Source organism: Solanum verrucosum, unplaced genomic scaffold (genome assembly GCF_900185275.1).
Source record: "Solanum verrucosum unplaced genomic scaffold, falcon-dt-bn FXZP01000060.1, whole genome shotgun sequence".
NCBI lineage: Eukaryota > Viridiplantae > Streptophyta > Magnoliopsida > Solanales > Solanaceae > Solanum > Solanum verrucosum.
Window position 1 is genome coordinate 4,043,777 of NW_026020129.1, and position 27,659 is coordinate 4,071,435.

Below are 27,659 nucleotides of genomic sequence, written 5' to 3' on the forward strand. Positions count from 1 at the left end.
TGTAAGTAGATACTCCCTATATTCTAATTTATATGATTTAATTTCCTTTTTAGTCAGTTCCAAAAAGAATGACACATTTTTATATTAAGTAACAATTAACTTTAAATTGTCCATTTTATCCTTAATGAAATAATGTATAGTCACACAAATTCTTATCATTCATTTTAGATCACATGTTTAAAAAGTCTTCATTTCTTTCTTAAATTGTATGTCGAATCAAACTACCTCACATAAAATGGGACAGACGGAGTATATGGAATCTATTCCTAGTGTGCATAAAAAAAAAAGGATGCCTCAGAATATTAGAAAGCAAATTTGGAAAACCTCATTGCATCTTTGGTTGGAAAGGAATATAAGTTACTTTGAGAATTGGAAGAATCATTTAGTTCGTTAAGAGTAGATCTCTTCAAAATCTTTACTTTTGGAGTAGGACAAGTATAATAATCCTTTTATAATTTTCTTGCAATATGACCCGTTTAGCCATAAGAATTATTCACTTTTTTTACAAATATAACTTGACGTTGTATTTGAAATATGAAAATCACCCAAATCCTTGTTTTTTCTTTATTGTTATTACATATTTTTAATTTGAAGCCGCCTTGTAGTGGTGGAGGTTTGGCTAACTTGGTTGATTAGATCTTAATAATTGATTTGTTTCCAAAATAATAAGTTATATATACAAATAGACTATGATCTTAACAGTAACATAGTCTATTAGATTTCACATAATAAGTTAATATACAATTAAATCTTAATAATTGATTTGTTTCCAAAATAAAATCACAAAACTACATCCAATGGGAGGAGCATAAATAGTGGTGGAACCGCAGAAAGAAAAAAAAAACAGATCAAGACTAACCAATATACACATTTGGTATGTGAGCAATTTTGTGCCAGTCCTCTCCAATTCCCCTCTCACACCGCTTTGCCACTTCTGGACAGCCAGTAACTCTTAAACTTGTGAGGTTTGTTAGGTGCTGCAATCCCTCCGGTAAACATTTTAGCATGTTACAATGTTCAACAAATAACTCCGTGAGTGAAGTTAAACCTTCCAGCCCTTCCTCGGGGAGACTCTCTAGTGCGTAACAATAACGAATATCTAGACACTTCAAATTACTGAGACTAGCCAGGCTGGTAGGCAGCTCTTTGAGATTCTCCAAGTAAGAGACACTCAAGTATTTGAGATTTTCAAGGCTTTGGAACATCCCTTCTAGGAGTGAAGTCACTGTGTGGTTACTGAAAATTTTGAGGGATATAAGAGTGCTAAGATTAGATATGGAGCTCAAACCTCTTGCATCTGCCTCCCCCCAAATTTCTAATTTCTTCACAGAAGAAAGGGTTGGAAAAACAAACATAGGGCAATCCGAAATCTTCATCTCTTCAAGCACGGGGAATTGCTCTTCTCCTTCCATTCTCTGCAATCCTTTCAGATTACAAAAGCCACCTATATGAAGTTTTCTCAGGGATGGAAACCTTCTTCTTGTGGGGAATCCAGAATCTTCAACATACTCCACCTCCACAGACCCGTCTTGTAACTCTAGACTTTCTAGACAAGGCAGCTCACCAAAGGGTCGTAAGCACGAGCAGTTTTCACAACCGTTAATTAGAATAGAGACAACATTTTTCAAAACTGAGTGATTCATCCAGTCTGGGAGACAGAATCCACAGAAGTCAATGATTTCTAAATATTTCAGATTGGAATGTGGTTTGAGGGCTTCAAGCACTTTAACTTCTTCGGATTCATATCTGTGTGGTCCATCCCAACTCATGCTTAATGAGTGCAGATTTGCTTTTGCAGATAAATTGGCTTCTTTTGCCTCCATATCGTTTTTCACTCTCTCAAGATATGTGATTGAAATTGCACCACGGAGGTTTAAATTTTGTAGTTCACCAAGTTGATAACCTTTCCTCTCGCCAACAAGAAAGTAACTTAGTGTCTTAAGGCATGTCAACAATCCTATTCTTGGTGGCATAGAAGTCAATGGACAGTGATCAAATACAAGATTCCGGAGACTACCAAGCTTGCTTATTTGTTTCGGCAAACAAGAAAGTGACTGGCAATTATGTAGATCAAGAGTCTGCAGATTTTGAAGCTTGCACAACCTCTTTGGAAGACTACAAATTTTATTACCAGACAGGTCAAGGTATCTTAAATGTACTAGATCTCCAACGGAAGATGATAACTGTTTAAATTCTGAGTTACTTAGATAAAGCACCCTTAAGGAGACAAACCTTTTAAAGAGCGAAGGAGAGTAAGAAGACACCACTTCGGAGAAACCAATGGACATCATATCTTTATAATCTGTTACAATGAACATCATATCTTCATCATCTTTTACATTTATTTGGCGGATACTTCTGCTTGATGCGCTTGCTGAAAAGATAGATGTAGCCAAATCATGGATGAGATCATGCATCTTGAAATAAGTTTTACCAGATTTAACTTCAATCTCTTGGAAAAAAGACCTCAAGTATAATTCATTCCATACTTCATTGCCCACATCCTCTAGCTCCATGTTTCCTTTTGATAAAAGAAAACTGTGTGCCATCCAGAGAGTGATGATATATTCCTTTTCTATTTTGGTGTCCTTTGGGAATACCGCGCAATATGCAAAACATTGTCTCAAATCAAGTGGAAGATGATGATAACTCAGCCTCAGGGCAGGCAAAACAGAATTTTCATCTTGAGGTAAATTCCAAATCTCACTATCTCTCACATGTTCCCATTCACTTTCTTCCCTCTTGAAGCGTAAAAGACCTCCAAGAGTCTTGGCTGCTAGAGGCACACCCCCACATTTCTTCACAATCTCCTTTCCGATTTCCATAAGTTTAGGACTTGTTTCGGTTTGGTGGCCAAATGCACGTTGCTTGAACAACAACCAACAATCTTCTTGAGACAAATTTGATAACTGATATAGTTGCAAAGTTCCCATAATTGATCCAATTTTTTCAAGACGAGTAGTAATTAGAATTGAAGCACCACTAGCTCCAATCTTCAATACTGCTCTAAGATTAGCCCACTTTTCTTGATCTTCATTCCAAACATCATCCAAAACAAGAAAGTATCTTTTTCCATTCAACAACTCCTGAAGCTTTTTCTGGAGGGGAGCCAAGTCCATGTCACCCAGTGACTTTCCTTCAATAGATTCTACAATTGCCTTAATCAACCTCTTCTCATCAAAATCATCTGAGACACAAACCCATATCTTTAGATTGAAATGCTCAGTAATTCTCTGATCATTGAAGACCATTTGGGCTAGAGTCGTCTTTCCTAGTCCCCCCATACCAAGTATTGGGAGTACTGGAACTTCTTCAGAATCACTAACATTGTTTATCAAGATTTTCACTATCTCATCCTCCTCTTTTTCCCTTCCATAAACTTTTGGCTCAGTTAAAACAAAACCTGCTCCAAACAAGAATGCTGTTACATTCAAGCTCATTAGGAGTCAACAGAAAATAGAGAAGATATTTGCACAGTAGGGGGGAGTTGAAGTAAAGGATTGAGAAAATCATGCTGAGTGAGTGAGACAAACATTAAGATTAGAGTAAATCTTTGAAACTTCCCCTCAGCTTAAAAACACACATGACTTTGATGATTGCCAAAAATAAAAATGAATATAAATTCCTTCATTTCTCTGCAATTTGTAATACTTATTTGTTTTAAAATAAAATTAAGATGAGCACCTGTTTGCCGTCTAGCAGCTTGTCTCTCTATAATCCTTTCATCCAAATGAAAATCCCTCCGTTCCTCTGCAATTGCATCTAGTTTTTCCATCATTTCTTTCATTCTTCTTCCCACCTTGTAACAGAAAGTGATGGTCCGTGGATGATAACGCCCCAATACAGCCTGCTTGAATCTTGCTGCCTCAGTTTTACAGTCATCCAAGATGTCATCAACTTCATATGCAGCAATGTTGAGTTTCTGTAACCAGTTCTTTATTGCCTTGTACTTCAGTTGCTTCTCTTGAGCATCTTCTAGCACAGCTTGGATCATTGAAAACATACTTGAAAGTTTTTTAAACTCCTTCTCGAAACCAAAAACCAATCCAAGTTCCCCTTGGATGAAAAGAGTGAGATTATCTAGCAGAACTTGAAGGAAAGCTTCAGCCATATGTTGAATTCACTATAAAATATACTAGATTACTGGAACTGTAACACAAAATTATGCGAGTAAACAATGAATCTATATTCTTGAAACAAAGTAAGATGTTGGAATGAAATATGGACAGTTCAAAGTTGACTTGAGCAGGGCATGGACTTGTAATAATTAATATATTATCTTTTCTTGTGGTTGGTGATCAACTTTGTGCATTTTGATTAATCTACCAATAACTTAATGCCTTCAACTAGTTATTTTGGACCCATTCAAATAGTCATCCATTCAACTACTTGTACCAAAAAGGACTCAAGTCCCTTCATATACACAAGGACAGTAGCCTTCTCTGATTAGCTATTTTCCTGGAGGATCAAGAACCGTTTGAACGGCGTTGGAATTCCTTATATACAGACAGCTTTCCGACGGAAAGGGACATCAGAAATTGGTAAGTTTCTGATAGTAAGGTGTTCAACAACTTGATTTTGAAGGTTAATATACATATGTATTACAAGTGTAACGAAATCAACATATTCACACTGTTAAAGGGAGCATGAATTAAGAATTCTGCAATAACATAGGTCACAAAAGAACACAGATATGAAAAGTTTTTCTTCCTTCAAATTACAGGAGAAAGAAGGCAAACTGAACAATTTCACCGTGTAATTTATAAACAAAACAATCAAGCTGATGGAAGGATGTCCAAAGCAACTTCTTTCAAGGATGGCATTGATTCCTGCTGATGCAAGCAGATGTAGGTACTTCCTACTCTTCGGAAAACTTTCCAAGGACCAGGGTAACACCTAGTTTTCAAAAGACAGTCAAAGTAAAAAAGAAAACGAGCAACATTCAAGTGATAACGAAACAATCTAACAAATAGTTCAGTCATTTGAAGCTTTGGTAAAAGAGATTACCTAAACAGGACTCCTCCATTTCGTCCTTTAAAATTGTGAATATAATATACCGTCTCCATCTTAGGAAAAAGAGTCTTGGATAGTGCAGCCAGCTTCGGATAGAAGAATGGTGGATAATCTTATTTTTGTCAAAGATAGCAGGGAATACAGTAACTTAACATGGAACAATTGTTAAGAAGATCTCATTTCTTCTCTGTAATTCTTAAAAGGCAGAAATATATATATATAGTACGATGTCCATCCTATTTCCGGTGCAACAAGTTACTCATTGCCACAATATGCAGACAATCATGCAGAGCAATAAGGAATATTTATTCGTTGATCAGATTAAAGGAAAAAAAATTGGTGGTAAGAAAGGATACAACCAGATCTTATTCGATCAAGCTCTCCGTTGAATATAATCAGTTTCCTGGAAGTGTTCGACACTTCTTCTTTGTATAGCTCTTCCACGACAAGCATCTCTACATTGCAGAAATAAATTATGCCATCATAACATTTCTATGAAATTAATCACTTGATGTACTCTAAGTTGCAAGAGTTAGATGTTACCATTGACATTAAAATATGGATAGGCAACTATAAAGAGTTCATCTTCTGGCTTGACACGGTCAGCCATCTTGACCTTTTCGGTGAAACCGAAATCCTCGAAAAAAGAAGGCTTTGTCAAATAGTCCAATTTAAAAGATGCTCCTCCAAAAATTGATTGTCTTGCAAATTTCACTTCATTAGCCTCCGGGAAAAACTGAAAGGTTTAATGCAAGTTTGATACATCGCACCTGGTAGAGTAAAAGAGCTTAATGGGAAAAGAGGTGATCACAAACATTAACAGGGAACACTAATTTTGAAGAACAACAAGATGAAACTATTACGGAGCAATATGATAAGAGGAAAAAGCACCACCGCTAGTTTTGTAGCACCATTCGTTTAACATAAACATGAAACATCTTCAGCTTCTTGTCTTAGTTGTAATGACAGCTTACATGCGAAACAAGAAATCAAGGTAGATTGATGCTGCGATATAGAGAAATAATTAACAACGGCAAAACTCATGCATGGACACAACAGAGATGGACTCTGCAAATAGCCGAAATTTGGTTTATTTTGTATAATGTGGCAAATAGAAGAATTAAGCCCACACTCTATGCAGTACAGTACAACAGTTAAAGATTAAGTAACAGCTTTTCCCCGCTAATTTTCTGAGTACTTCTTTTATGGTTAAAATTTTCCTTATTTATTTTCCGAACTGCCAGATGATTGTTTCCTCCAATAGAATGTATATTTGTCTCTAAGTGGAGTAAGCCAAATGAAAAGAGCAATAACCAGCAAGAGAGCCTTTTCGAGACTCACAGTGCATATTATAAAATTCATTCGGAAACAGAGACTTACAATTCTGGTTTTTGTGGCTTTCTCCGGTATAACCAAGAGATCACAGAACTCACGTATTAGTTGTATACTTCCAGTCATTTCTATTCCACCCTCACCGTCACCTGTTGATAGTTAACACGAGATTAAAATCACCTGACATGAATGGGAAATCAGTGAGCTAGTGTAGATTATACCGATCTTCACATGCCCAAATCAGGAGAAACTGCCAAGTAAGGAGGACAATTAGGCATAACCTGGTACAGAACCTAACCCAGCAGTTGGAAATTCAATTTCCTGGTACAAGAAAGTTTTAGCCCTTTAAGTCCACGGAATGTATGGATACTGTATTATTTCTTTTAAGTGTTGTTATCACTTGAAGACATACAGGGAAATTTGACTGACCATCAGTTGTCTGTTGTCCTTCAATGCCAATTCAGTTGCTTCTTTAGCCTGTTAATCATGAAATTCCGGAATTATGATTGAAGAACTGCAGCACAGACTTAAGAAAGTGAAGTGAATAAAATGAGTATGCAATGAGCAACAAGATAAGCATTATTCATAAAATGGACATTTGAAATAGAAAAAGTTTAGAGTGGTAGTGTACATACATTTCAAGAATTTTAGAACCAAAAAAATATCATATAATGGACATGAACTGTTATGTTTTTTAGTGAGTGTTTAATCATGTTTTCACTTATTGTCTACATTCCGATTTTAAGCCCCAAAAGTGGACAGATTTGGCAGTTGATAAGAGCCGCATAAAAGTTTCAGCTGCACATTTACAAACATAAATCTTGATGTGCATAAAAAGGTACAAACGGTAGCTTGACATTTCCAGATGTAATATATGAATTTGCAGTAAGAGGGATAAGAGCCTTCAATTATGAGAAATTTACAGTTAGTAAGAACCAGTTAGGTCAAGAAGACTAAGTACATCAGCTTATATTCAGGAATTCAAGCAAGTATTGGTTTGTCAGTCTTGTAGGCGCACAACAACGCCTGTTCATAAGGGCTTTGAGATAAGAATCCACACAAAAAATAGTCTTCTCAAGGCAGCATGAGAGTTGCATGGTATGGATAGACACACTTTTTGTCAAGTCGGGATGGAATTCCCATTTCTGAAGGCAATCAAAGTGATATAGCAGAAACCACGGCAAACATTCGAAAGACAAAAAGTAGTTTATACTTTTATCTAGAGAAAGATAGCAACAACTAAAACAGGTGGAGCCAAGATTTGAATTTTACGGGCTCATAACTTGCCACCAAATTCATAGCCTGTCTTAGTTACTGGGTTTGTAATTAAGTATGTATCCATATTAAATGGACCTCCCAATACAAATATAGAGTCTAAGCAAAAGCTATTGGGTTTGTCCGAACCCATAAGTAATACTCTATCTCCGCCCTTGGCAAATAATTACCTTAATCTCCCTGCAATAGTTAAGGAAATATGAAATGGTAACCTAGTATGGTTAACAGTAACTTGGTGGAAAAGGGGGTTTTTTTATAATAAAAAACTTTTCGTTGTAATGTGAGTGTAAAAAGTGGAGAATCTTAGTAGCTCAGTCAGTCCGAGGGTTCAATTCCCCCACCTTGTAATCCCTTCTCCCATTTCCCCTACCCACAATTTTAAGGGGAGAAAAAGCAAATAGAATGAATACTTGTTGAAGTAATTCAGTGTAGTCCTTAGGGAATGGCACATCAAACCCAATTGAAACAGCTTTATCACCAGAACAACTGATAGCAAATTCAAAATTTCTTGAAATCTTCACATTTCTCTTCAATTTAAACTTTCTCCAGCTGAAATCCTACAACATAATCCACAAAAATCAATAGAAATCGAAATCGAAAAAACAAAAAGTTGTGTAGAAAGCATAATTGTGATTTTCTTTTTAACAGTAAAACAACATATACAAAGTAATCAACTTATCAAATGAAAATATTCTAAATTCCCAACAAAATTAGAGAAAAGTTACCTGTGGAGTAAGAGAGGAAGGAACTGAAACAGCAACTGTCAATGCAGTTGGGGAAGTGGATAACCACATTTTGAATTCTAACCACAAGGTGAGAGAAAAAAAGGACCCAAAAGATTTAACAATAAAGTTTTATTCCCCTCTTTATAAGCCATGAAAAAAAGTTTATATCCATTAGCTAATATACATAATTATTGTATTTTTTTTAGAAATTTTAGTAGCTTAGTTAGTTGGTCGGTTTAAATTTTCACTTTATCGATTAGGTTTGATTGTCCACCTTATAATCTCCTTTCCTATTTTGAAAGATATATATTTGATTTTTTAGTACATTACAAAAAAAAATGTTTGTTTCACTTTTTTTTTAAGCTTTTTGATTTAAATTTTCACATGAAATATTTAAGACCGCAATAACAATAACATACTCAGTAAAATCTCATAAGTATGGTCTGAGAAGGTAAAGTGTACGCAGATCTTACCACTAGGGGTGTACAAGCCAAACCGTAAAGTCATACCGAACCGACGAACCAAATCAAACGGAAAAAAAATGATTTGTGGTTTGGTTTGGTTGGTTTGGCATTGGAAAAAAAACCGATCACTCTTGGTTTGGTTTGGTATTCAAAGAAAAAAGTCAAATTGAACCAAAACCAAACCGACATAATATAAATATATAATTTTATTTTATTTATCGATAAAAAATATTATTTATAATCTACTTTGTTAATATATTTTTAGTTAGTTTATAGTTTTCAATATTTATATATATTATTTCAAATTTGGGCTTGTAAAACTTTGTAAATATTTTATTTTGTACTAAGATCAGAAATTACAATAATATTATTATAGTTTTTTAAATTCGTAGTTAACAATTTACTTTGTAAATATTTCTTTTTGTATTCAGTTTGATTGTAGCCTTTGATCTTATTAATTTAACATATTGAACTTTGATATTTCAAAAAGAAAAATTGTACTCATGTGAATTTTATCGTCTTTTCAAAGATTTCTATTTGTTTAACATTTTTTAAGTTTAACTTATCACACAAGTAAGTGAAAATATATTTGATCTCTTTTTCAAACACCGTATAGTTGGAAAAAACCAAAAAAATGAAAGAACCGACTAAAGCCGAAACCGAAAAACGTAACTTTATGTGGTTTGATATGGTTATTAGATTTAATAAACCAACATAATTGATTTAAGTTTTTTTTAATAAAAAAACAAACTAAACCGACCTATGTACACCCCTTCTTACCTCTATCTCATGGAGGTAAAGATGTTGTTTCTGAAAGACACTCATGTACAAAGAAGAAAACAGTTTAGAAAACATAGCAACTAACATCATGAACTAACAAAATAGTACGATAATCAAAATAAAGTATACAATTGATGATGTGCGAGATATCAAAAGTAAAAACTACAATAACATTCGATTTATATCAAGTACCAAAAGTCAATGACTACATGACATGCTAATACGAAAAAATCTTGATATATTCTTTTTATATATATAAAAAAAAACATTGATTTTTTCAAAGGAAGAGGAGACCTAGTAAAAAAAGAAAAAGAAAAAAACATGGCCGACAAGTTCAGCCAGTCAACCAGAGGTACGGAGAATTGTTGGTATGTGCAGTTATCATGAAATATATAAAGTCCACACACTGCTCAGCTGAGCAAACCAGACACTTTGAATTGGTCAATATTTCTTTACTGGATTCAATACATGGCGGAAGCTTTTCTTCAAGTTCTGCTAAAAAATCTCAATTCTTTCATAGGAGGGAAACTTGTATTGCTTTTCGGTTTCGAAAAGGAATTTGAAAAGCTGTCGAGTGTGTTTTCCACAATTCAAGCTGTGCTTCAAGATGCTCAAGAGAAGCAATTGAAGGACAAGGCAATTGAGAATTGGTTGCAGAAACTCAATTCTGCTGCCTATGAAGTTGATGACTTATTGGGCGAATGTAAAAATGAGGCAATAAGATTCAAGCAGTCTCGATTAGGGTTTTATCATCCAGGAATTATCAATTTCCGTCACAAAATTGGGAAAAAGATGAAAGAGATAATGGAGAAACTAGATGCAATTGCTGAGGAAAGAAGGAAGTTTCATTTCCTTGAAAAAATTACAGAGAGACAAGCTGCCGCTGCTACGCGTGAAACAGGTGTGAGTACTGAGTAATAGTAACTTAGTTTATGTTCAATTTGTTGCCACATCGTGTGCTCATCCTGATATCTACAGTAGGATGGCAATGGGGCGGGGTTGGAGGTGTGCAGGTGACAGGTGTGGGGCGCAACTTCAACTTTGAGTCTGCACAAGTAGGTACTTAAATTTGTATAGAGTTGAACAGGTACACACGCGTCCTACTTGGTGTTCTACATGGCTATGTCGTGCAGGACACATATGTCTACTTGCTCAACTTTATACGAGTTTAAGTATTTACGTGTGCACAATTAGAGGGAATAGATGTCAGCTGATGTCAATTTAAAAGGCATATTTATGAACTATGCCCTTTAAATTATGATCCAATTCTATATCAGTCTGTCCAAAAAATGTTCTAGTGAAAGTTTAAAACTTGGTCTGGATCTGCTTTTGCAAGTTTGAATTTGTGTGGCACTAAACAATGTAAGGGGTCTGGATTCATTTTTGCATTAATATTTGTTTAAACTATTTTCTTTATCAAATTTTACAGTCTAAAAAGGAAAAAGCAAAGAAATAAGAAGTATACTGAGGCTGACTTCTTCATAGTATTTCTCATATGAGGAAAAAAAAAGTTTGTTTTTTAGGATATGGGTCTATTTTAGATTACCATTTGTGAGTTATGAAACTTCAGTCTAAACTGTAAAAACAATTGTTATGAAGAAAGTAGGGGAAAATAGTTCTGCTGGGAAGGATTTCAATATGCGTGGATAGTATCCAGGATTTTTTCCATTAAAAAAAAAAGCAAATTATGTGTGTTGGGGTGGGTTTGTGTGGGTTTGCCCTGCACCACCCCATCTGTCATTCCTGTCTAAATGTTTGTTTTGTCTATAATTCTTGCTGACTCATTCTAATGAGCTCAATTGTAACAAATTCTTTGTATCCACACTACTTGGAACAGGTTTTGTTTTAACTGAACCAAAAGTTTACGGAAGGGACAAAGAGGAGGATGAGATAGTGAAAATCCTGATAAACAATATTAATATTGCCGAAGAACTTCCAGTCTTCCCTATAATTGGTATGGGGGGACTAGGAAAGACAACATTTGCCCAAATGATCTTCAATGATGAGAGAGTGACTAAGCATTTCAATCCAAAAATATGGGTTTGTGTCTCAGATAATTTTGATGAGAAGAGGTTAATTAAGACAATTGTAGGAAATATTGAAAGAAGTTCTCCTGATGTCGAGGACTTGGCTTCATATCAGAAGAAGCTCCAGGAGTTATTGAATGGAAAACGATACTTGCTTGTCTTAGATGATGTTTGGAATGATGATCTAGAGAAGTGGGCTAAGTTAAGAGCAGTCTTAAATGTTGGAGCAAGAGGTGCTTCTATTCTAGCTACTACTCGTCTTGAAAAGGTTGGATCAATTATGGGAACATTGCAACCATATCATTTGTCAAATTTGTCTCCACATGATAGTTTACTGTTATTTATGCAACGCGCATTTGGGCAACAAAGAGAAGCAAATCCTAATCTAGTGGCCATTGGAAAGGAGATTGTGAAGAAATGTGGTGGTGTGCCTTTAGCGGCCAAGACTCTTGGTGGTCTTTTACGCTTCAAGAGAGAAGAGAGTGAATGGGAACATGTGAGAGATAATGAGATTTGGAGTCTGCCTCAAGATGAAAGTTCTATTTTGCCTGCTCTAAGACTGAGTTATCATCACCTTCCACTTGATTTGAGGCAATGCTTTGCGTATTGTGCAGTATTCCCAAAGGACACCAAAATGATAAAGGAAAATCTCATCACTCTCTGGATGGCCCATGGTTTTCTTTTATCAAAGGGAAACTTGGAGCTAGAGTATGTGGGTAATGAAGTATGGAATGAATTATACTTGAGGTCTTTCTTCCAAGAGATTGAAGTTAAATCCGGTAATACTTATTTCAAGATACATGATCTCATCCATGATTTGGCTACATCTCTGTTTTTGGCAAGCACATCAAGCAGCAATATCCGCGAAATAAATGTCAAAGATTATAAGCAAACAATGTCCATTGGTTTCGCTGAAGTGGTGTCTTCTTACTCTCCTTCGCTCTTGAAAAAGTTTGTCTCGTTAAGGGTGCTTAATCTAAGCTACTCAAAACTTGAGCAATTACCCTCTTCCATTGGAGATTTATTACATTTAAGATACCTGGACCTGTCTCGCAATAATTTCCGAAGTCTTCCAGAGAGGTTGTGCGAGCTTCAAAATCTTCAGACTCTTGATGTACATAATTGCTACTCACTTAATTGTTTGCCAAAACAAACAAGTAAACTTAGTAGTCTCCGAAATCTTGTTCTTGATGGCTGTCCATTGACTTCTACTCCACCAAGGATAGGATTGTTGACATGCCTTAAGACTCTAGGTTTCTTTATTGTGGGAAGCAAGAAAGGTTATCAACTTGGTGAACTAAAAAAACTAAATCTCTGCGGCTCAATTTCAATCACACACCTTGAGAGAGCGAAGAACGATACGGATGCAGAAGCCAATTTATCTGCAAAAGCAAATCTGCAATCTTTAAGCATGAGTTGGGATAACGATGGACCAAACAGATATGAATCCGAAGAAGTTAAAGTGCTTGAAGCCCTCAAACCACACCCCAATCTGAAATATTTAGAGATCATTGCCTTCGGAGGATTCCGTTTTCCAAGCTGGATAAATCACTCAGTTTTGGAGAAGGTCATCTCTATTAGAATTAAAAGCTGCAAAAACTGCTTGTGCTTACCACCCTTTGGGGAGCTGCCTTGTCTAGAAAGTCTAGAGTTACAAAACGGGTCTGCGGAGGTGGAGTATGTTGACGAGGATGATGTCCATTCTAGATTCTCCACAAGAAGAAGGTTTCCATCCCTGAAAAAACTTCGTATATGGTTCTTCCGTAATCTGAAAGGATTGGTGAAAGAGGAAGGAGAAAACAAATTCCCCATGCTCGAAGAGATGGCGATTTTACATTGCCCTCTGTTTGTTTTTCCAACCCTTTCTTCTGTCAAGAAATTAGAAGTTCACGGCAACACAAAAGCAAGAGGTTTGAGATCCATATCTAATCTTAGCACTCTTACTTCCCTCCGCATTGGTGCTAACTACAGAGCGACTTCACTCCCAGAAGAGATGTTCACAAGTCTTACAAATCTCGAATACTTGAGCCTCTTTGACTTCAAGAATCTCAAAGAGCTGCCTACCAGCCTGACTAGTCTCAATGCTTTGAAGCGTCTCCAAATTGAAAGTTGTGACTCACTAGAGAGCCTCCCTGAACAAGGGCTCGAAGGTTTAACTTCACTCACACAGTTATTCGTTAAATACTGTAAGATGCTAGAATGTTTACCCGAGGGATTGCAGCACCTAACAGCCCTCACAAATTTTGGAGTAACCGGTTGTCCAGAAGTGGAAAAGCGCTGTGATAAGGAAATAGGAGAAGACTGGCACAAAATTGCTCACATTCCTAATTTGAGTATATATTAGTGAGTTATTTGTAATTGTTTCTTGGGTTATTTTTTTGTCAGTCTCCCACACAGGTTACAATTCCTGCCATTGGATTATTATAGCAAAGTTTGACTGTGTGAGGAAACATTTTTAAAAAAAAAAAAGGTAAATCCGTTTAACATGACTTTTTTTTACTGTTTAATTTAATATAAAAGGATTGTACTAATTTTCTATTTGAAAACTCTAATTTTAACCGTCCTAAATTGAAAGACTCTAGAATGTGTTGTTGGTACTTAATTTATGTGTTAAATGTCCTTATCTTAAACTTTATTTTGAGTCTAAATGTTTAATTTTAGCAAATGAAATGGAGGGACCTACCCACACGCAAATAGGTAGTAACTGTAGTATGATAAAAAGTCACAACAATATGAAACTGATGGTCCAAGTGTGTGACGTGACGGAACTATAGGCCACCACTTTGACACCATATTTATGTCCTATGGGGTGTGTTCGGTAGGAGGGTAGGACGGTATGACGGTCATGAATAAGCTTAGAAAATTAGGAGGTAGTTGAGAGTTGTCCTTTTACTAATCTAATCATGTATTTGGCATGGTGAATGGTGATAGTATTTAGAATCGTATCGGTCGTAGTAGTATTTAGATTTTGGTATCTGATACTATATGTGGTGCTCTTTGTTTAGGTGATCACACTTTCTTCTTATTGTTGTTATGGTTCCTTGTATAATGCTCTGTATTGTTTTACTATTAGTTGTCATGTTTTTTTTCACTGTCTTTTTTTTTTTAATTACTGTTGTGATTTATTTGAGCCGGAGGTCTTTAGGAAATAATCTCTCTACTTCGGAGAGGTAATAGTAAGGCATATTTTATGGGATTTTACTGGTATGTTGTTATTGTTGTGTACGGGAGGGAGGAAAATATTTTTCACGAAAAATATTTTATAAGAAGATTACTATAAAATAAATTATCATCCTAAAAGCATTTATATATAATTTAGATAACTGATATAGGAGGTGGGAGTAGTAGGGAGGTAGGGGTGTGGGATGATGGGGATGAAGGCCATTGAGTTGGGGTTGAAGATGAGGTATGTTGGAGGGTGGGCAAGACAGACAATCAATGTGAAATATTATCACTAGTAGAACTTATATTGTCTACTTTTATTAGAAAAATCACTTTTTATTTTCAAAATATTTAACCAACCGAACATGAGAAATAGAAATTCTTACCGAACACACCCTATTAGTTTTATGTTGTAGTTAGACATACTTTTATCCAAATATTATTTCCGTTTTAAATATGACTATTTTTTAGTTAGATTTCAAACGGTGGCTAATAAATATTAATTAACAAGCAATAAAAAAAATTGGTGTCAAATTAAAACCAGACAAATAAATTGAAACAAGGGATAGAAGTAATTAAAAAAGATGTTATAGACAAACATCTTTACTAAAACATTTCTTCAATAAGAGCTTCACCAATTCCATGTACTACAAATTATCCCTTCCTTGCAACAAATGAAATAATTACATAGATAGAGAGAGGGAAATAAAATCTAGAACAAGAGCTTCATGTAACAAGTTAAACTCTGGGTTCCTAGTACACTTAAGAGTAAAATACATAATCTTGACCTTGTATGATTATATTTCCAATCTTCCATTTGAAAATTGTTTGGCTTCCAATGCAGCTGAGTTCATGCCAATAAAGTCATAGCTACTTCTGGAGTTCAAATCGAAGTTAACGGAAGTTTCTTCAAGCTTAATATTCATAATCTTCTTTTGTTCTCCCTCCGTTAAGTATGTAGACCTTTGTAGATCCTTGTTAGTATCATCTTGTGTCCTTTTACCTGCAGAAGTTTCATCCCCGTTGTTTCCGTGCATGTAGTCCATTAAATTTGAGAGAGCTATATTGAAATCTGTAAGCTGAGCTCTTGTTTCGTCTACAGCACTAGGAGAGTTCATATCAGTGGACAGGCTCTTCTGAGCTTTATCTAGTATTGCTTGCAAGTACTTTCCCTGTGCCTCTATTCTCATTTGCAGCTTCTGTTGAACCTTTTAGAACAAGAAACAAAATAAACGAGGTCTAATAAATACGATATCAAGGAACTAAAGTTGAATGATATGGTGGTGTAAGACCAAGTTTGGACAATTACTTCACAAATCATTGCGGTTTTGCTCGTTAGGACTAGGAATTCTTCTAGAGAAAAGGTTTAATGTGTACCTCAAGCTGCTCATGTAATCTTTTCTGGACGTCAATCTGACGCCTCAGCGCCTCACTAATTGGAGCTTCTCTGTTAAGAGATAAGCATCTATTAGCAACAACACAATGCGTTTTAATGTAATACCAGTGTAGGCAACTGCACTTGAACCAATTTTCAAGATTCAACAGAGAAAATGCAGCTCAAATATAAATCTATAAACTACTGAAGTTCGAGACACTATTGCTCTCACGGAAATTTTTAGAGGCAAGTAATTAAGATAGTTTCAACGCTCATGGAGAGATACTAGATAACTGGAAAGACGGTATAAGTATAACCAACAGTTGAATTTCCTGGCACCTACCCTTGCATACCATCCATGCTTGATGAAGTGATACTCCGTCCTGAGGAAAGCAAACTGAATTGTCCGAAGGACTCCCCTGCTACAGTGAAAAACATAAGGAGTAATACAAGATCTACAAAATAAAATGTAAGGATCATGAAAAACTCTAGTTACCTATGGGAGAAGCATTACAAAATTTACTATTTTTGGGGCTCTGATAGATCATTTATATGTTAAATATAGCACTTAATACAACTATCAAGCATTACAATACAAATTTAAGAAAGAAGGTCAATGTCCACTTTGTTTTCCAGTTAAGCATTCAATTATCTTTCAAAATCATCCAGAACTTACCTATATTCTCTCTGTTTCGATCTGCTGCATTTTGTTTCTTGGTCTGCTGTCCAAGTCTATACTTCTGCAGGATGAAAAAGGGAGAAAACCGCCTAATGAGTTTTCGACAGGGCAAAAACATCAATGAATAGAGATGCAGAAGCGTGACTCTACCTGCAAATGACTCTTCAAATGATACAATGTCAAGCCCTTCAATCCCATTAACCTTAGTACTGACTTGGGAGTTGCTTCTGCAAATTCAAGGCCTTTAATAAACATCGCAGACTCTTAAACAGAAACCACAAATCCAACACATTGTTAACTCATCAGTACAAGCGAGAAAGTACACCAAAAAGCCCTGTTCCCGTGAGAATCATGGGGAGGACGTAATCTAACCTCTTCGCTTTAGCATTGACCTCATTTCTAAGTTGTATTTAGTTACCAGATTACTAATTCTATGGCAAAAATATGCATAATAAATCCATGCCTATTGACAACCACATACAACTAAATCTTATAATGACACTCCACAATGTAAAAAGTTTATCACCCATTAAAAGAAACAATTACATTACATCAATCCCAAGTCAGCTTGCGCACAACTTGACTAATTCCACATGTACATGCTACCCCACCACCACCACCACATATACCGAACAACTTTCTTTATTAACCACTACGCTACACCCTTAGGTGCCATTACTGATTTAACACTATAACAAATGTAAGAAAACAGAACAAAAGAAAAACAGCAACTCACTATCAGGTCCACCAAGCTTAGCTACAGCATCAACAAAACGATCATGTAAATCAGCAGTCCACCTCAATCTTGGCTTTGGGTCCCTTGTCATCACCACCCCATTTTCATACCCATACCCCATATCTCCTCCACCATTATACATCCTATCCATGAACCACCACCACCCCCAAAATCCTCAAAACTCCTACACAAGTCACTAAAAACACTAAATTTAAACACCCAAAAAGCTTATCAAGTAAAATAAACAGTTTCAACAACTCCAAAGTGGAAAAAGAACCAAATGATCAACTAAAAATTGAATCTTTTTTCTTTGGTTTGGGGGTCGATAAAAAGAGTCAAAGAAACCAAATACAGAAGAATTTGCTTTAAAACTTTGTATAATAGTAATCCGTACATGCAGACGTGATTAAAAATTAATTAAATTTTGCAGAGAAAAGGGAATCTATAATTTTTGATAAAATAAAAAGAACACGGAGAGGAAAGATCGGCGTGGAATCTGAAGAAACATATGAGCGCCGAAACTATATTTATTTTTTATTTTTATTAATAAAGCAAATGTCGGAACTCGATTCCATGTTGCTCAGCTATATGTATTTTTATTTTCCTTTCACATTCATGTTAGAGTCCAATTAAATTTGGATAATGTCAAAAAATTCTATATTGGACTGAAGTATCCCTACAAAAGACAACTTCACATTCAATTCTATATTGGACTAAAGCGTCCTAAACAAAAGATGATTTCGTATTCAAGATACTCAATTTCAAGATCCTAAAATAAATGAAGAAAGAAGAAATATTTATAACTCCGCCACAAAATATTAGGTAACTAAATGAATTTATTACTCAACAGTGGTAGTCGGTGATGGGAATTTTGGGAGGTGTGGGCCCGATGGGAGCGAATGGAGAAGTGACACGTAGGTGACAGCGTGGAATATTCGGCGAAGAATGAGGAAAAGAGAATATTAGTACAATCACGTGCCACGTACTCCCAAATACTACTAACCAATAGTTGGTGATAGTCCTCTAGACGTGGAAATAATAGGGATTTTAATAAATTTTTATCAGGGTGGACATTCAGTTCTTCGGTTAAATTTTTTCAATTTTCAATTTTAAAAATGTGTGCAGCGAATACCAAATCAAACTAATTCAATGTGGTTGGATTCCATTTTTTAACTTCGGACAGTTTAATTTGGTGTTTTACAATGATTTTTCGACATAGATGAAAAATAAAATGAGAAAAAAATCGAAGTATAAGATACAAAAAAAATTAAAATCATGCAAAGTGATGATGTGTCTCACCATAGAATACTTAATTGTACTTAAAAGACCATATTTGTTTTGTCAAGTCAAGACAAGAACATTGTGCATTCAACTACTGCTCGAGGAAAACAAGGATAAGACGATTTCCTTTACATAATGTATGTCGACAAAAACCCGTTTGAATTCCTTCTTGGAAATTAATAGCTGAAGTTAGCAATCTAAATTATAAATATGTTGCTACTTTAATTTGTTCATGAATGATTTATTTACTAGTTGACTTTTGTTTTTCTAGTTAAGAAAATGTCCATATATATATTATTTTTATTTTTGTTATGAATTCACCTGAATTTAGTAACCTTAGTTTACTAACAAATGAAATGTTGATAAATATTTATCGTAAACTCAATTATTGTTATTATATATTGATTTAAAGTCATCGTACAAATTTGTAGACTTAGAATTCTAAATTCATCTTTCGTAAAAAAAAAATTCCGATATTCTCATTTTCAAAGTCATTTGGTGTAGTTTCGTAGTAGGATTTACCCTTAATAAAACTATATTACATTAAATCATATATATATAAAAGAGAACTTTACGCCCGCCTACGTGGCGCCACCACAAACAAGAATTCACTTTTAATTTATTTATTTCCAAAACTAGCTTTCCTTTTTCATGAAAAATTGTGACATTTATGAAAAGTTGCGACTTTTATGAAGAGTTGCGACTTTTATGAAGAGTTGCGACTTTTATGAAAACTTGTGCCTTTTATGAAAAGTTGTGACTTTTATGAAGAGTTGCGACTTTAATGAAGAGTTGTGACCTTTTCGAAGGGTTGCAACTTTTCCAAATAGTTATAACATTTCCGATAAGGCACAATAAACAGTTGTTCACACTACCCTTTGTTGTCTATAAATAGAGGGATTTCCTCTCATTTAAAAACAACGAAAATTCTGAACCTACTCTTCTTCTTCTTCTTCTTCTTCTTCTTCACAATTAAATATTTGTGTACAGATCCTAGTATGTATTTTTACAGTCATTAATTTATGCTTATGTTATTAAGGATAAATGATAAGATGTAATAATTTTTATTTTCCTTTACAGTATTAATGTTTGTTACTACATAATCTTGTATGTAAGACAATATAGTGTTTTAATTTTAATGACGGGTAGGTTTTAAGTATTATTTTATAAATTCCGTGATATTAAATTCCCACACGAAAGTGCGGGTAATTTTACTAGTGTTAAAAATAAAAAGAAACCACGTACGTTTATTCAACAACCTATACTCTATTGTATTTAATTAATAATCAGATCATCTTTAAATGAGTCCGAAATCAAAAGGGCAACAAACTTTTTCGAAAATTCTAAAAGGGCAACTCAATTAATTATGAAACCAAAAGGGTAACAATTTTTAACACCATTTAAAGTAGGTTTTTTAAAACGAGGCTCAAATTTCAATGAGCCTTACAAGGCTCAAATTCCAATGAGCCTTGTAAGGCTCAGCCGCCAATGAGCCTTGCAGGGTTTTTTTAAAAAAATATTCTCATTTTATTTTCTTGTTTGTTAAAAGTCTAATAATAATAATAATAATAATACATAGTTGTTGATATGATGCATAAAGATAGTTTAGACCTTATTGCTAGCCATTACTTTGTGGCTTTTCAAACGAACTAAATCCAATAGTTTAGACCTTATTTACTACTTAGTTGATATTTTTTTTCTTCAACTTTTTTTATGTGAAATTATAATTTGGTTTATTCACTTGCAGAATGATAAAATTCAGCCTTCTTTAGTCATACTTTATTTTGAAGTTTTCGAACTCCAACATATATGCACGGTTCATGTTTACTATAAATTGTTTAAAGAGTATATTGTATTTTTACCTTGCTATGAAGTATAATTTTTCTCATGTTTTCAACATATTCATCAATAGGGCATTTCCACCAAAATAAAGTATGACTAAAGAAGGCTGAATTTTATTATTCTGCAAGTGAATAAACCAAATTATAATTTCACATAAAAAAAAGTTGAAGAGAAAAAATATCAACTAAGTAGTAAATAAGGTCTAAACTATTGGACTTAGTTCGTTTGAAAAGCCACAAAGTAATGGCTAGCAATAAGGTCTAAACTATCTTTATACATCATATCAACAACTACGTATTATTATTATTATTATTATTAGACTTTTAACAAACAAGAAAATAAAACGAAAATATTTTTATATAAAAAAAAACCCTGCAAGGCTCATTGGCGGCTGAGCCTTACAAGGCTCATTGAAATTTGAGCCTCGTTTTAAAAAATCTAATTTAAACAGTGTTAAAAATTGTTACCCTTTTGATTTCATAATTAATTGAGTTGCCCTTTTGAAATTTTCAAAAAAGTTTGTTGCCCTTTTGATTTCAGACTCATCTTTAAATCTACCTACTCCACGTTAGATTTCTCTATTTACATATAAATATAAATTTGTCTTATGTATCTTTTGGCTTTTTATGAGTTAAAGGCTAAGAAACAAACACAATTACATATTCTCTTTTGTATAAATTTCAGCCAGCTTGCCCATGTTCTCCCTAAAAACAAATTGTACTAGTTCTCTTTTTTCTTTTTAATAATTGTGATATTTGAGCTAGTTTTTTTTTTTCACCTCAACTAATTCTACTGAATACTAATTTTTAGTGAATGTAAGATTTATTGGAACTTCTGAAATGAGAAAAAATGTGTGCAGTCTATAATCATGATTTAAAAATAATACTTCATTCATTTCAATATAAGTGTCACTTCAATAGAAAAACGTTTGATAGTGTCGCTTTAATGATTCAAGATAAAAATAGTAGTAATTGTTTTGAATTCTCAAAAAATACCTAATAAATAGGGTTAACTTAGTAAACTACACCTGACATTTATTATTTTTCTTGGTAAACATGAATGAGCTAAAGCAATACTTATTTTGGGACGGGGGAGATTGAATGTCAACACCTTTTTCAAGAAGAATGGAGTATCTAATTCTATGAAAAGTAAATTTTTATCAAACAATAGATATTAGAGTAGCATACTGTTCTCTTTATTTTACTCTATAAAGAATCTCAATATTATTATCTTTCTATGGAAGAACAAAAATGCAAAGCTCAGAAATCAGACTGAAAATGGCACTTTTAATAAGAATATTGCAGCTAAAAGAGAAGGGAACAGGAACAAAAGGGGAAGGATGACAGAAGAATATTCTTGCAAGAAAAAAATACACAAGACAACTAGAAGAAAATGCCTTGTTAGAATATTATTGACAGCAATGAGACCAATTACAATGTTTCTTTGACCTGAATAGGAATGCGAGAATTCATGGTTCTTAACCTACTTTATTGACCACCCGACCTTTACCCTTTGATCTTCCCATATCCTTTATTGCTACTAGTACCTTCTCTCTCTTTCTTTTTACTGCATTGATCACATCAGTGTCATCCAAATAGGATTTTTATCTATGTTACAAAGACAGTCTAACACACGAAGCATCCCGAGTTCCTATAGAGTGCAGGAATAGGATTTTTATCTATGCTATGAAGACTAAATCCAGGTAATCTAAAGATGACATTTGTATGACTTACAGCAAAAAGCACTATGCAGGCTCAAAATAACACCTTTTTTACTTGCTAACAAATGTTGAACTATTTGAGGGGGAAAGCATGTATAGCACAAACTGAACACAAACAGAGAATGATGGAGAAAACATGAAGGAAGAATAAATTAACTTGAATGTACATTTCAAACGAGACAGTACATGATTCATCGCAACCGTTTTTTTACATGATACAGGACCCCGAAAGAGGAAAATGGAGATGGGGCGAGGCAGAAATTGGCAAACGGAACCAAGATACAAGAGGACAGTATCACATGAGATCATATTCTATATCGATCACAGAATGAACTCTCACAGTTTCATAGGGTTCGTGTTATGGCTATCAGTATGCATTTATGCTCAATCTGAACTATAGCTTGCCGGTGGATAACATGCGTCCATCATCTATTCCTCACATAAGCAGCCTTTGAAACCTTTTCTTAGTGCAGTTTCATCTAGGTTTCTGCCTATGAATACTAACTTGTTTATTCTCTTCTCATTTGGTTCCCATGTCTTGCCTGGGCATCCATCTAAAATGGAATGTACCCCCTTTCCAAAAGTTCAAAGAAAGAAAAGCAAGAAAAAGGATCAAAATCAGAATCAAGAATGACCGAGCATCAAGATCAAGAATACCACAAAGACGAAATTGATGAGAACCTGGAAAACATAGCGTTGTTCAGAATCGCTCACAGATAAAACCCCTTTCATCCTGTACAGGTCATCCCCATTCTCTTCAATCAGTCTTTCAAGCCAATCATCAACCTGGATCGCATACCCAGTAAAATGTTGTTCATACAAAATATTAAAAAAATTGGGCAAAACATAGACAAGGAAGTATTTTCAACTATAAAGTGAAAGTAGAGCAAGCCTTGTTAAAATATCAACAAGTGTTGCATTAGGCCAGAGCCGCAGGACTTTAACCTTGCGGTGGCCGGTTAAATTGGTAACTCAACAATAATCAGATAATGATACGAAAAAATAAGAAGCTAACTAGAAAGAAAGAAAGAGCACATACCTCATCTAAATCTAAGGTTCCCTCAGACACAATACTAACACTGGATACAGCAGAATCATGTACATGATCATGATGGTGGCCCTTGTGATGTTCTGCAAACAATGAGGCATGTTATCAAAAACCTGAAGGAGCTTATGTTTATGTTCTGATAAGATGAAAAGTCAGAGCAGTAATAAAAAAGAATCGAACAACTCATGCACATAAAAATCTTTCTTTTAAAAAAAAAAGAAAGGAAAACAGAGAGAGTCGGGGAGACGTTGGAAAGAACAGGGAGAACAAAGAAGAAATGTTACGAAAAGTTAATCACTATTCACTACCATGCCCATCTTCATGTTTGTGCCCACAGTGGGAGCCCTCTGATTGAACTTCAGAATCAACTCTGCAAAGCAAGCATACTTGTAATCTCAGAAACAATAACTCAAAATAGCATTCTGAGCCAAGGAAAGGGAACAGTTTAAGGAAAAGTTCTTTAAGCAGAATCACCTGTCAAGATCATAGCCACCAACTCCCAAAACAAAGTCCATATCAACCACCCCATGCTTTGCTCTCTTTATTTGTGCCATTCCATTGATATGCTGGAAGGTCACGGCAATCAAGACTTTGTATTCAAAAATGGAGTCATAAATATAATCGAAAAAAGGGGAAAATATAACTAGCTACAGGGTCAAGGAGTAGACATTGCATATCCACCAGAAATGGCTATACAGATGTTTACCTAGCTGACAAAACTATTAGAAACAATAAACAGATGCCACATAAATTATTATTTTTAAAAAAAAGTTTGAGGTTGCAGCAGCTCAAAATGCATTACCAAGTCATATTGGAACAAACATAACGGAAGAAATTAAGGCAATACAATAAGAATGCAGTGGGAAGAGCCTAACAAAGAAATTCTTCCTTCACATTAAGTAAATTAGTTCTTAAAACACCATAAGCAAGAGGGCAATTTCCAAGCTTAACAACAACAACAAACCCAGTGTAATCCCACAAGTGGTCTGGGAGGATAGGGTGTACGCAGACCTTACCCCTACCTTGGAAGGTAATTCCAAGCTTAATATCATTGAATCATTCATACATAAACATATTGCAACAATGTAAGTCATGTTTATATTAGAGCAACTACCTGCACTGCGATTGTAGAAGAAAGACAACTAAGACCAAAAAAGAAGAGACTCTACCTTGATTCTCTTTGTTAACACTTCGAGCTCAGATTCTGTAGCCAAGTCTATCTGTCAACATAATCAGAAGAACATAAGCTGACATATAGGCTTCCAAAGATTGGTTAAACCTACAGCAGGCAAGGAAAAGAGTAACCAAGTAAAAGCTAGAAGCTTCCTTACCTTGTTCAAGATAATACGATCTGCATAAGCCACTTGTTCAACAGCCTCATTCGACACAAATCTGGGTTTTACCTTATTTAAATGTTGCAAGGCGTGCTTGCAATCAACCAATGTAACGACTCCATCAAGTTTGACATGTCTTGAAACCAATTCATCAGAACAAAATGTTTCAATAACTGGACCAGGCTTTGCAAGACCTGGAAAACAAGTAGCAACTCAAAGGAGCAGTTAGGAAGATGATTAACACTCACTAAAGATGAGTTATGAATTTCAATTTCTAAAGAAAAACATGCTGCCATGATTTAGTCAGACCAAGATGCATAATTAGTATTTAGTCTGCATTTTACAGGGGCCTCATGATGGGCTAAACTACAGAAACCCACCTTTCGTGGTTCTGTTTTTTCTTTGCCCTGCTTCTCTCCGTGAGGAAGAGGGTCTACAAAGGATTGTTCATTTCGGAAAGCTAGTAAGCAACATTTGGCAAAATTGAAAAACTTTTCTGTCAGGAATGCTAGCGGACATTAACTTTCCCAGACCACTTAGAGTGCTATTGAAGTTATCCATGAAGTTACAACAAACCTAATAAGGCTTCATGCAATACAGTGAAAGACCAGAGGGATAATAGAAATAAACGAAATTGCAGTAGTCATTGCAAATTAAATGAAGTTACATGCTTCCAAGTCCCAGGCATCTGAATTTCATTTGAATCACCATCAGGAACAGACAATATATCAAAACATAAGACCAACACTACATATGCATATGTTTCCCTCTTTTTTCCCACTCTTATCACTGCATCAACATTGTTTGAAGGAGAAGGAAGCAATTCAGTACAAGCTACCAGTTGGATTAATGCAAATCTACTTCTACGTGGATTTGCTTAAGGCACATAAATTTAATCCATCCAAGTCAATAAAAGAGATTAAGAAAGAACCCTCCATTAAAATGCTTTGAGAAAGGTAACATAACCCTCTATTAAAATGTTTTCACATACTTTATAGAAGAACCTTAGCTATTTCTCATAAGATGACCTGCTTATACCAGGCAAAGTTATCTATTTAAGTATTGAAGTGACTTGCAAGTGCTAAACTACATAATCAGATTTTTTCCCCTTTTGATAAGTACTTTGTAATCAGATGTTCTTGAAGTTTTATTAACAAAATTGAGCCCACAAGTACACTTGAGAACATTTGAGAACAAAGTTAATTACATTTTATTAAATAGTTTCACATACCTGTTGTCTCTATAACTATGTGATCAAATTTGTCTCTCCTATTCTTAACGAGTTCCAAAAGCATCTTAACAAGGTCACCACGTACAGTACAGCATAGACAACCATTATTAACCATGAGAATTTCCTCGTTAGATGAAGAATGACTAGCAACCAATGAGCCATCAATGTCCACCTCACCAAACTGCATTGGATCAGCCATAAAAAAATCTGAGTGAATGCAGATAATCCAAAATTTACTAGTCATAACATAATTAAATGCAAAATGGGAAGTCAAAGGGCATGGGCATCCATTAAATGCTAAAAGAACCATCTTAGGTTATAAAAGTTTTAACAATAATAACTGGATAAGACAAGACCCCGGAATACCTCATTTTCAATCACAGCAATCCGCTTTCCATGCTGAGATGTCAGTATATGATTCAACAAAGTAGTCTGCCAGGGTATCCATAAAAGGAAAAGAAAGAGACATTTCTCATAAGTAAACTAATCACGACATCTTCTATATCCAAAGTAATTCAGATATCTCAATTCAACATAGAGATTCACTACGTTCCTGGTAATTATAAGTTCAAAAAGAAACCGGAAAGGAAAAACAGGGTGTGATATTAACAAAACAAATCATTTAGTTCTAATTTTGCGTTGGGCATAATTTCATTAACCTTTGACTTTTCACTTAATGTATTTCATTATCTGAAACTTATAGCAAACATGGGATTGAAGACACATCTGTGGTAACTGGATTACAATGTCTACTCATACATGATAAACTTTTCCAGCATTTGTAGTCAGCAAAGTGCCATAATTTCTTCAAACCATAACACAACAACCACTAGCACAAACAAAGAAAAGGAGGAAAACATTTCCATAACTGACCATTGAATACAATTAGTTTTAAAAGCAAGTTCAGATGAGAATGTGAAAACCTCAAGAGCATGAGAGATTTTACTTCCTGAACCGAAATGAACTACCCTCCTTCGCCAAATTCACAAAATGACGGATTCAGAGCACGAATCAACTTATATAATTCTCGCTGTGAATAAAATTTACATGTTTTGAAAACTATATAAAAACATACTACAAAAGAACCTTTTTAGATAAACTATTTCATTCTAATATTCAATAATTTGCTAAACAATAAACTACGCCCCAATTCCGAGCTACCTGAGCTCAGCTACATGAATCCTCCTCCCTATCCATATTCCTTCATTTAATCTGTTTCATTCTACTATTCAATAACTTAAGTCACCATAACTAAAGTTAAAAAAATGTGAGAAAAATGTAGTCTTGATTCCCCGAACCTTTCCAGAGCCAAGAAAACCAGTAATAACAGTCGCCGGAACCCGACTATCAAGACTCAAAGCGGCTGCAATGGAAGAATCAGAGTCTTGGGCGACGTACTCAGGAGAAGTGGAGAAACTTCTAGAATTAGGTGAATGGCAATGGAATTCTCTAGAAACAAAAGAGTTAAGAGCTCTTAGGAATTGGGAAATGTGAGGGAAGTTGTTAGAACGATGAAGATGGAAAGGATTGCTGAGTTCTAGAGGCATTGATGATTTGGAGAGCAAGTATCTGAGAGTAGCCATTGTTGAGTAACTGTGAAAATTTTGGAACCAAACAAAGCTTTAACCCTTAAAC

General features: G+C 34.8%; 5 protein-coding genes across 6 annotated transcripts; 1 reads left to right on the forward strand and 4 right to left on the reverse strand.

Moving 5' to 3' along the window:
* Positions 1-854: 854 nt before the first annotated feature.
* LOC125826983 (putative disease resistance protein RGA3) lies at positions 855-4,273 on the reverse strand. Its single transcript, XM_049506339.1, has 2 exons — positions 3,685-4,273; positions 855-3,403 (listed from the first exon to the last, which is right to left on the reverse strand). The coding sequence occupies exons 1-2, from the start codon at positions 4,109-4,111 to the stop codon at positions 855-857; spliced, it is 2,976 nt and encodes a 991-aa protein (XP_049362296.1). The 5' UTR covers positions 4,112-4,273.
* A 480-nt stretch (positions 4,274-4,753) lies between these two features.
* On the reverse strand, positions 4,754-8,456 carry LOC125826996 (uncharacterized). Its single transcript, XM_049506352.1, has 9 exons — positions 8,346-8,456; positions 8,031-8,177; positions 6,775-6,822; positions 6,627-6,666; positions 6,394-6,494; positions 5,557-5,749; positions 5,370-5,468; positions 5,008-5,125; positions 4,754-4,896 (listed from the first exon to the last, which is right to left on the reverse strand). The coding sequence occupies exons 1-9, from the start codon at positions 8,412-8,414 to the stop codon at positions 4,776-4,778; spliced, it is 936 nt and encodes a 311-aa protein (XP_049362309.1). The 5' UTR covers positions 8,415-8,456; the 3' UTR covers positions 4,754-4,775.
* Positions 8,457-10,056: 1,600 nt separating this feature from the next.
* Positions 10,057-13,960, forward strand: LOC125826984 (putative disease resistance protein RGA4). Its single transcript, XM_049506340.1, has 2 exons — positions 10,057-10,490; positions 11,427-13,960. Exons 1-2 carry the CDS (start codon positions 10,058-10,060, stop codon positions 13,958-13,960), a joined length of 2,967 nt encoding a protein of 988 aa, XP_049362297.1. The 5' UTR covers position 10,057.
* Positions 13,961-15,492: 1,532 nt separating this feature from the next.
* Positions 15,493-17,941, reverse strand: LOC125826997 (myb family transcription factor PHL11-like). Of its 2 annotated transcripts, none has more exons than XM_049506353.1 (6): positions 17,569-17,941; positions 16,983-17,059; positions 16,830-16,893; positions 16,497-16,575; positions 16,156-16,225; positions 15,493-15,986 (listed from the first exon to the last, which is right to left on the reverse strand). In XM_049506353.1, the coding sequence occupies exons 1-6, from the start codon at positions 17,717-17,719 to the stop codon at positions 15,576-15,578; spliced, it is 852 nt and encodes a 283-aa protein (XP_049362310.1). In that variant the 5' UTR covers positions 17,720-17,941; the 3' UTR covers positions 15,493-15,575. The 2 variants fall into 2 exon arrangements, with proteins under 2 accessions (XP_049362310.1, XP_049362311.1); XM_049506354.1 differs by having other exon boundaries at positions 16,497-16,572; positions 17,569-17,734.
* A 4,805-nt stretch (positions 17,942-22,746) lies between these two features.
* On the reverse strand, positions 22,747-27,646 carry LOC125826995 (uncharacterized). Its single transcript, XM_049506351.1, has 10 exons — positions 27,323-27,646; positions 26,391-26,456; positions 26,025-26,205; positions 24,791-24,987; positions 24,629-24,679; positions 23,934-24,025; positions 23,768-23,829; positions 23,451-23,542; positions 23,093-23,197; positions 22,747-22,984 (listed from the first exon to the last, which is right to left on the reverse strand). The coding sequence occupies exons 1-10, from the start codon at positions 27,605-27,607 to the stop codon at positions 22,841-22,843; spliced, it is 1,275 nt and encodes a 424-aa protein (XP_049362308.1). The 5' UTR covers positions 27,608-27,646; the 3' UTR covers positions 22,747-22,840.
* Positions 27,647-27,659: the final 13 nt, after the last annotated feature.